The sequence below is a fragment of the Larimichthys crocea genome, chromosome XIII, assembly GCF_000972845.2.
Source record: "Larimichthys crocea isolate SSNF chromosome XIII, L_crocea_2.0, whole genome shotgun sequence".
In the NCBI taxonomy this organism is placed as follows: domain Eukaryota; kingdom Metazoa; phylum Chordata; class Actinopteri; family Sciaenidae; genus Larimichthys; species Larimichthys crocea.
In genome coordinates, this window is record NC_040023.1 from 48,765,488 (window position 1) to 48,775,920 (window position 10,433).

General features: G+C 39.4%; 1 protein-coding gene across 1 annotated transcript; it reads right to left on the bottom strand.

The window, feature by feature from the left end:
• Positions 1-984: 984 nt before the first annotated feature.
• On the bottom strand, positions 985-2,455 carry LOC113747491 (uncharacterized). Its single transcript, XM_027287403.1, has 4 exons — positions 2,243-2,455; positions 1,803-1,958; positions 1,587-1,679; positions 985-1,398 (listed from the first exon to the last, which is right to left on the bottom strand). Exons 1-4 carry the CDS (start codon positions 2,342-2,344, stop codon positions 1,081-1,083), a joined length of 669 nt encoding a protein of 222 aa, XP_027143204.1. The 5' UTR covers positions 2,345-2,455; the 3' UTR covers positions 985-1,080.
• Between the last annotated feature and the right edge of the window lie 7,978 nt (positions 2,456-10,433).

Sequence of the window (10,433 nt, forward strand, 5' to 3'; positions counted from 1 at the left end):
TATGTCGTCTGCGTAACAGTGAAAAGAAAGGTTGTGCCTGGCTATAATTGACCCAAGTGGTAACATGTACAAGGAGAATAGTATAGGGCCAAGAATAGATCCTTGTGGAACTCCACAGGAGAGAGGGGCAATGGAGGAGGACAGGTCACCAACCATAACAGAGAAGGTTCTACCGGATAAGTATGATGTAAACCACTGTAAAACAGTGCCATGGATGCCAACATAATTACTAAGATGTGACAGGAGGACTGCGTGGTCCACCGTGTCAAAGGCTGCTGCACTCAAAAAAGTGAAACATTGACTTTAATTAAATTTATTTTGTCAACGGGTTCCACAAAAATGAATTATGTTAGTTAAAAGCAAAAATATTAAGTTCATCTAACTTAATTAACTTGTGTTACATTAACACAATGTGTATTGACCCAACTAGATGGAATTACTTCTGTTCAACAAGAGATATTTAAGCTTATCCAATCAAATTCAGTTATGTTATATGGACATAAATAATATATTTACAGATTACATATTCTACATTTGTCTATTTAACATATATTTTATTCATAGAGGTGAAATAATAAATTTAAGTTGAATTTATTAACATAGGTTTTCATCCAACTTATTTAAAACTAGTTAGTTTATCCTAATTCTAGTTTGTCAACAGGTTCCACACAAATGAATTTTGTACACCCAACGTATTTCTGTTATTTACTTTATTCACCAACATTTTCTTGCCACTTGGTCCAAAATAATATCAACAGTTCTAAACTTCTTTTGCAGTCAAACAATACAACAACAACTTTTTTTGACAGCATAATAATCTAAGCATAACACATGTGCTTCTGTCAACTGCGGAGGGAATACCCTGAACAACCCTGTATATTATTGTATAACAGTATAATTAGCTTGTAGCTCTCAATTTTTTTTTAAAACTGCACAACAGTCACACTATAACACACATGCTGCTGTCAACCTTTAGTAGTGTAGAAAAAAAAATATGATTCAAATGAACATTTTCACAAACATGTCAGCTCGTGTTGCGGCCACTACAAGGAGTTCTGAACTGGTTATCAAACAGTTGGTTCAAGCATACAATTTGTTCTTGAGCATTTGTACCTTGGTTGACAATCTACCAGCATCCAGCTGCAGGAGTAGCTTTTGAAGCACTTCAAAGAAGGTCTTCAGTTCCTTAGGATAACTCAGGTTCATTGCATATATTACCCCCATTAAGAGTGCACATGCAGAGGCCACATCTCTCAGGTCCTGTAGAACTTCAACACCTTCGATAACTATCCCAACATCAGCTGGTAGAGTGGTGACATCACCTCCATCGACTTTGATGCTGTAGATGCCAAGGGTAAGTTGCTCAATCTCCCTCTGGGCAGCAGCACCATCGGTGTCCTTTACATAAGGGAGAAAGAAAGGACCATCAACATCAGTGGCCTTGGGAGCAGCCCCACAGAGGTTAAAATTAAAATTGATTTATTACTGGTAGAAACTAAACTTTTTGTTTCGTCTAATTGTCTGTCTTGTAATGTGTCTAAATGTGCATTAAATTAAAAAAAATAATAATTATTAAAATGACCAACCAGGTATTCTTTGAAGAGGATGTTCGGGTCTTCATTTAGGTAGATACAAAGTGCCCTGAGGATGCACTCCCTCCTCTTTTCAACCGTTTCATTCTAAAGAGAAATAAATACAGAAATATTATTCTGACTGTTAACTTGTTAGAATACTTGTCAACACTGACTAGGCAACATCAAATTTATAATTCCATACTGTTCACAACTGATAGCAAAACATACCTGTGTGATTGGGGCCAAGATCCTGCTGATGTTGGTCCCTGCAGAGCCTCCTTTCTTCTTGAACACTTTGATGAGCTGACTAGTGTGTTGGTCAAGTTGTGCGTGGAACTTGGAGACAAGGGGACAAGTAGTGATCCTCACAAATTCTGCTTCCACCTGAAAACAACATGTCCACAAAAATATTTTATATTATTGCTACCTATTTAAACATTTAAAACAGAAATACGAGAATGTACAAAAAACAGGGTGTGCTGTAATATTACAGCATTTCCTGTGTTATATTTTATACAAAATGATTAATATTCTGAATAGAAGCCATTACAACTCTCTTCCCTGCCCTTCCTGTCTCTACACTGTCACTATCCAACATAAAAGAATTGCACAAAAACAAAAATACAAAAAAAATGTTGACTACAGCTAATTTAAAAAGCATTCCATACCTCTGTCACAGTGAACAGTCCTGGCCATCTGATCTTGAACCCTGCGATCATGGGCTTGTCTCTGACAACCTCCTGCCTTCTGTATGCGAAGGTCTTAGCCATCTTTTCTTTGACAACTTTATCATTATGTCTCTTCTTGACCTCAGATATCAATGCCAGTCTTTCCAGTTCAAGGCTGCCCTGGGTCTCACCAGCAGGATAGGGAGGACAAAAATTTACTTCTGCTTTCCTCGGTTTTTTGATATCATAAGCAGGCTGACATCTATCTGCAGGTTTGTGCTTGAGGGAATTGATGCTCAATTCAATTCAATTTCCCAGTTTGAGGGATATGCCTTGAATTTGATGATTTCCTGAGCCAGACTTTCCAATATGTCTGATTTAAGTTTATGACCAGGGGTCAGAAGAACTCCATTTGATATGAAGTACTGGTTTGCACTTCGAAGTTGCATCCCCACATCATATGAAAACTTTGGAATTTGGAATTCTGTGGGCCAATGTGATCGAGGAGATTCTGAATCAGAGGAGAGTATTATTGTGTCAGAAGATGAGAAGGACGCCTCCTCCCCACTCTGGTTTATGCTGTCTTGGCTGCGGTCAAGTGCATCTGACAAGTGGATGATTTTCACTGTGCTCTTGTCTTGAATGTCGCATATTTGGTTAAGGTTAATAAATTCGTTATCAAAATCACTGTCCATGTACTGGAGTCTAATGTCCCCCTCTATATCAAACTGACGTTTGATCTCATTTGCAAGATCCTCAACAGACGTTGGCATGCCTGATTCTATGGTCAGTTTTTCAGCATTGTTGGAACCAAGGATAATTCGCAGTTTTACTGGTGCAGCCATCATCCAAATGTGTCAACCTAGAGAAGATGAAAACACAAGAACAAAGTCATTAAATATGTATAAATTAAAAGTGTCATAAGTAAAACAAACAGGACACTGAAGCAAACATTTAGCAATCCACAGACAGAAGCTGGTGACATGATGATAGTAGCATGGAAAATTAAATGTCATACTATAGTTGACATTTTTAACCAAATACCTCAATTATGATATTCTGATGACATAGTGGAGATGACTATGGTGGTTCCACAAAAAATATTTACACAACTAGAATTTTGTTAATAGTCATAATTTATAATAACTATGTGGGTAAAAGCAAATATTTGCTAGTTCAGAAAATATCATCACTTTAATGTAATGAATGAATAAAGCCTTTAAACCTAGGAAGAGACAACATTTATGCCATATTCTGATATTTAAATATCCAAAATCCCAGATGATATCATATGACGGGTTAGTATCAAATGCTCATGCAAGTGAGAACAAAGTGCACATTTAGTAAGCTATCAATTAAAGCCATTTACTCACATATTCAACACATGCTTTTAATGTATGGATATCTCTTAAACGTAACCAGTCGAAGGGGCCCAACAAAGTAGTCATGTAATGGGTACTTCTCTCCCAGTTCGTCATGTGTTATCAGGGACATTGTGCCAGTTGGACATGGTTGCAGTTCAAAGGCCCGGTAGTGCTCTCTAAACCAAGCTGAGAACATCTTGACTATGAAATTCAGCGTATCCTGAAGTACACATATCCTTATTATCTCTCCGAATTCAGGTAGCCCATCAGTAAATCCACAAATGAGTATCATTCCCTTTCTATAGTTGATCCCCTTGCAATCTGCACTGTTAGCCATGTTTACTTCTGCCATGTTTGGGTACATCTGTTGAAGAGACAATGATAAATCATCTTTCAGCACCTCAACAGGGACTCTCAATACACTTGACACTTGAACTGCAGGTTTCTGTGGACGTGATGAGTATAAGTGATACGCAATCATCATCTGGTGTTTTCTTGACAGTGTTAGAGCAACATTCTTGAAACACTTGGTGTGATGGGCAACTTCCTTAAAAAAACTGTGTTTGCCCTCAAATCTCATGGTCCAGACCCCAACAAGAGGACCAAAACACCGGGTCAAGTGAGGGTAATGCTCTAAGAAATGATGCTTTGGGAGGAGTTTCTGGTTGGGAAATGCTTCTTGATATTTCTGTCTGTGTTCAGATATTTTGAACTGAAGATATCCAATGGATTCTTCTGTATGGATCTGGGAAACAGCAAGTTCCACTATCTCTTTTAAATCCAAAATTATCTCCCACACTGGTTCACCGTCAGGTATAACATCACCAATCATGAAAGGAAGCAATCTTATGAGGGTCCAATTTTCAGCTGCATTTCCACCTATTGTCTTTTTGCTTAAAAGTTTTTGTGGCACAACATGGGGGCGGTTTGTTTTATCTTCTCCTTTGTAGGGAAAACTGAGAATGACCTTATTTAAAGTGTCCAAAGAGAGGTATTGTTTGGATATCAACACACCCAGGCACCGTGCAAGTTCCACTGGAACAATACCCTCCAACAGATCATGAAGTACATCAGGTGGATATCCAGTTGTGACATCAAAATGAGAAAGATTTTCTGTCAGCACACATGGCCTTTTCACTCCAAAACAGGGCTTTCCACTTTCCACTGCATGTTTCACATATTCTTTGTGTTCGTCTTTGGATCTAAGACTAAACTCACCCGACAGAACCTGCTTTGTCTGAATATCAGTGAAACGCCCCGTGCAAAATCGACAAACATACTCTCCTGAAAAACTTTCAACAAAGCCCGCAATCCCATGGGCACCCAGGTTGTCTGCAGCTACACATTGGACTGTGCCTTTGATATTTTTTCCAATTTGTGGGACAAACACGCCATGCTCTTCCAAGACAACCAGGTCACACAAAAGAGGTTCAAGCACTTTTCCATATCCATATTCCTTGATGTAGTTACTTTTACACAGTACTGCCAAGTAGATGGATGACAAAGAGGAGTGCTGGCCTGGGGGTAAGTTGCTCAAAATCCAGTACATAGTGGAAAGTTTATGCTTCTTTCTGGAAGTACCCAGAGGGTTGCACACTTCAAACTCATCAACATAAAGGGTCACACGTATTCTCAGTTCCTCCAAAGATAGAAACTCATTTTGTTTGAAAAACTCTCCATCCTGAAATGACTTGTATTCTTGTTGTGTAGTTTCATTTTGGTGAGCACTATAGTTTTCTACTACATCATCAATTATACCATCTTTGCTAAGGAGCTGCTGCAATGACTGCAATAATGGTACATATTGGTAGGTATGGTTGCGCTCCTTATCCAAAACATATTCAACTGGTTCAACTACTTGGAACTTGTCTTTGAAGTACCGTTTCCGCTTAAAAGCAGTGCTTAGTGGGCCCTGTTCTCCAATTGCTTTGGTCAAGGGGTTAGCAAGACAGAAGGCAGAGGCCAATTCCTCAGTTTCTTTTGCATCAAGGGCAAGATTATGCTTGGTACAAAAATCTGAAACAATGGCATTTAATGTAGTCTGGGATGCAGAACTCATTAGGAAGTGCAAGTCCTGTAAAAGCTCATCGACTGCATTACTGGGAACATGGAGTATGTTTTCCAGCTTAAGCAACACTGCTGCAAGTTTATCTTCTATCATCTTCTCAGGATTTTCTGAGCAGTCTCTCTGAAAACTGGACTGCACTTCAAGCTGGGCTTCTGTTGATCCTTCGTCTCCATGTTCACCTGAAACACTTGAGCTTTCAAAACTGTCTCTCTCTGCGACTATTCCAGGTTTAAAGTCGCTGAAAGAATGACCAAGGTGCTTTCTATTTTTATGTGATTTAAATGTCCCATAAATATTTGTCCTAAATGTACAACCCTTGAACATGCAGGGGACTGTTTCACTGGCTTTGAGATGCACATTTATATGAGTGAAATACTCCTTTTCAGAGGCAACTTCAGAGAACCCACAAACATGACAGCTGAATGTCACTGATGTCAATGTTTGCTGTGATGTTTCTCTAGTGTGGACTCTACACAAGTGTGACCTAAGCGCATTCCATGACTTAGATGTACATGGACAACTACTGTATGGGCAAGGATATGGGTGCTGACGCCCATAATGTGGATGTTTTAATCTGTAATGTTTAAGCAACTGGCCTCTAGTTGAGGTCTTTGAACTGCAACCTTTACACTGCCACATTCAAATCTGGGAGGGGAAAGGGAAGGGGGCAAAAAGCAAACAAAAAAACAAAAGATATATTGGTAAAGAAAACTAAATTCATAAAACAGTTTTAAAAAAGAAAAGTCTGACTGTTAACATACCACGGGCAAGCTCAGCAGTGCCGTCTGCACCACGTCAATGATTTAGGGAAGAGCTATCACTCCCAGGATCTGAAATTCATTATGTTAATACGACCCATTAATGTAGTCCATTACTTGTTTTAAAGAGAACTAGAAATATACTATAAAAAATATACTGACTTTATCTGTACAAAGCACAGTAGAACATGGCCCTAACTCATAAATTCACAGATCAACTCAGTGATGTGGGAAACTTCACTTACTGAATAAATGCAAGCATATATTGTTTGTTGTTATGTTCACTTCACTTGGTACCTGACTTCTACAGCTTTAACTCATAATTAAAATTCACATCAATAGTGAACTGTGGTAATGGGTACTTCTAATCATCAATTACAGCTCAACATTTCAGGACCACAAGAAATCCTCCTTGTGACTGTCATACAAATAAACCTAAAAGCTCCTTACCAAAGCATTCTATAAAAAAAATATAAAAAATAATAAACATGATAAAAGACAAAAACAACACTGTTAATTAACAGTTAAGGTAATTATACTTACATATAACTCTGCTGTCAGCCACGTCTTCAAAAATGATCATATCAGGATAAAGAGCAGCATTGAATTGTATCCTTCACCTGCAAATGGCAAGAGGGTCCAAATAGTTAACTCTTCAGTGAGGTAAAAATAAAATACACTAAATTTCATAATTCATAACCTTATATTAAAAAAGCTAGAGTCTGAAGGTTTTTTTTTTTACCCAAAATAAATGCTAGACTTGTAACAGTAACAATTAAGTTTGTTTACAAGTACTAGCGCCTCTCTCTCAGGAGCAGGACTGCAAAGAAAAATAACTACAGTCTGAGTGAAGGCCTGAAGCTGCAGACTGATATACGCCTGTCACTGACAACTAAAGTTAACAAGTATGAGGGCTGTTGTGCTAAGCTAGCTCGTTGCTAACTTCGGCTAGCCATTAGCATCGGCGCTAACGCCCGCTTCCCACCACTGACGTCACCACAACGGTTAACGGTTGTAACTGCTCGTTACACCCTAACAGAGGCTCCAGTTGTTGTTCAAATGCCACTAGTGCTTTATTTCAGTAGCTAACTTAACCTACCCGCCAACTCTTGGTCCTCTTGTAACCGAGTAGACCAACATTATTTGCCGTTTAAAACATGTAGCATTTCACAATAACACTAACCACCACTAACTTAGTTTGCCGATGGAAAAGTTGTAATATGGATAAAAGCAGACCGACCGTTGTCTACTGCTCTCAGAAACAACCACTTTACTTCTATACAAATACACAATTAAATCATGGTAAATAAGAAATACTACAGTACGTAACGTTATGGATGAAAAATATCCTCCTACCTCTCTCAAGTCAGAAAATGGTGGCAATCCGTTGGCAACTTCACGGACACCGCCAAAAACGGGGAAGCAGGTGTTTCAGAAAAGGTTCACGCATGCGTCATCTGAAGCTTTTGAATCTTTTTCTTACTGCCACCTTGCGGGTGTAATAAGTATTTCAATCATAACCACCCGAATTCTGTAGACCTGATGTAGAGCAGAGAGTATTGAGTTTAAAGAAGACAAAGACAAGTACCTCAGTTTCACCTGTTGCAAGAGGGAGAACACAGCTTTGACAGACTCCGCAGTCTGTTCACCATCACGCCCTGCTGAGTTCTGCCCGTTTACAGTTTAGGCTTGTTTTATTCATTCACACAGAGAGGGAAAGTACTTGTTGTGACCAATCATCTTTTGTCGCTGTTGCATGCCTTTTTGTGCACAGGCAGAGTGCAATTAAAACTGATTACTCTAGCATGATAGCAAAGTTTAGAACAGGTCCTGAGTCTTCTGTTCTGCTCATCTCACCCCTCCCTATGACTGTTTGGAGAGCATCCTGACCTCGCTCTCGCTGGTAGCTGGGTGCCATCCCCACCTGAAGTATGTTCAGACCACAAGCCCTGCTTTTCTGTAACTCTTTTGCAAAGCACGTTAGTTATACTTCCATAGCAGTCCTGAGGCACAATTCTAATGATTACTGTGTTGTATATAGCTGTCAAACATCACACATCTTTTGGCGTACACATAGTATAATAAAACATGTATAAAAGTATAATTAAACATCATAACACTGCATAATCCACAGTTTGCACTCAGACACAAACTGCAACTTCTGCAAAAACACTCTGCTGGTTATACAACATTCTTAAAAGCAATAGTTCAACATAATCACACAGTTTAATATCTCAATGATTATTAGGCACTTCAGATAATATACCACAAAAGTAAGAGTTCTGTGTCTGCTTTCAGTTCTAACCAAGGGGAGTCTCCTATTTCTCTGCTTATCTGCTCGTCTCTCTCTCTGTGTGTAGGCCTTGAACCTGCAACTCCTGAAAACACTTATACTAGTTAACACAACACTCAAAAGCAATATACTCTGTGTGACCTTATACTTACCCAGATCCATTTAACACACATCTATTTTAATTCAAACATTATTATACATTTCCACAGGTGTAATAAGTATTTCAATCATAATTGACTTAAATTAAATGGTTTGTGATGAACCAACACATAATTATTTTGTCCCCATGCGGGACCAATTACATAGCCTTTATGAAAACATTGTAAACACTCAACAAAAACATGTATTATAATTAAACTGAAAACATAAACATTATATTCAGTGCACAACCCACCAGATTCACTTTTTTGAGTGTGTGAGGTCGAGAAGCACTAGTACAGCAGAGCACTTGGCATCCACGGACAGAGCGATGTCGTTGTGCACCTTTAACGTGCGGACTCGGTGCTGTGACGAGATCTAAACCCAGATTGGAATTTCTCAAGAACAGAGTTATCCTCAGAAGGGACTGTAATTGAATAAAAACAACTTTTCTAAAACCTTGAAAGAAAAGGCAGATTAGAGACAGGTCAAAATTAGATAAAACTGAGGGGTCAAGGTTAGGCTTTTTAAGAAGAGGCCTGACCACAGCATGTTTAAAAGCAGCTGGGACAGTTCCTAATCTAAGGCAGGAGTTGATAAAAAACGGAGACTGGGCCCCAAAGTGTTAGGAACCATTTTCAGCAATTTGGCAGGAACAATATCCAATGGGCAATTTGTAGATTTCGGGATTTCATGTGTCGCAGGGAAAGAGAGAGGGAAACAAGCCCAAACTGATCAAACACGGTAGGACGAGCTGGAGCAACAGACAGATCCTTAGTACCCGTAACATTAGTGGACGTAATGACACTCAACATTAGTGTCTTTCTCGACAGAATCCACTTTGTTAACAAATAATAAGAAAATCTCACAAGTGGCTATTGATACATCAGTCACAGCAGAAGTACATGGTTTTACAACAGCATTAATGTGTAGCAAATAATTGGGACAATGACTGCGTAGAGAGAGATTCGAGAGATACTGGCATTTCGCATCACGTACGGCTCTCTGATAATCAGATAGTCCCTTAATATTTCCAGAGACACATGCAGTTGTGTCCTTCTTCAATCTGCGTTCCGCCTGCCTGCAACGTTGCCTGATAGCACGGGTGGTATCGTTCAACCAGGGTCCGATCTGGCTTGGAGATTTTTGCCTAAAAGGGGCAATAGAGTCCAGAATCCTGGCACAGGTAGAGTGGAAGAGGAAAGAAATGATCAGGACAAAGAGAGAAGCCAAGCCATTCAAGGGAAAACTGTGAGTCATTAAAGGCAGCAGTGAACTCATCGGCCCTGGAGGGGTTGATGATACGCCGCTGACAGGATGGAGCATGAGGTTTACTGACGGTTGGGGGGCTAACACTTCGAACACAATGGGGAATGATCTGAAATTCTCTTCTTTGCAGTCTCAAAATCTCTTTAATGAAAATGAGAGCCCAAAGGAAATAACAAGGTCCAATGTGTGCCCAAGATGGTGCGTGGTTTATCAGCGGATTGAATCAGATTAAAAGAGTGCCAACAGGCTTTTGAAGTCAGTGGCGAATTGGTCAGATGGGCAACAGACGTGAACATGAAAT

Excerpts from the sequence above, each read along its gene's own strand:
- LOC113747491 (XM_027287403.1), bottom strand. The coding sequence starts at position 2,344 with ATGGCTAAGACCTTCGCATACAGAAGGCAGGAGGTTGTCAGAGACAAG. Across the intron at positions 1,959-2,242 it reads GACTGTTCACTGTGACAGAG|GTGGAAGCAGAATTTGTGAG; the intron begins GTATGGAATGCT and ends TGTTGTTTTCAG. Across the intron at positions 1,680-1,802 it reads TCTTGGCCCCAATCACACAG|AATGAAACGGTTGAAAAGAG; the intron begins GTATGTTTTGCT and ends ATTTCTCTTTAG.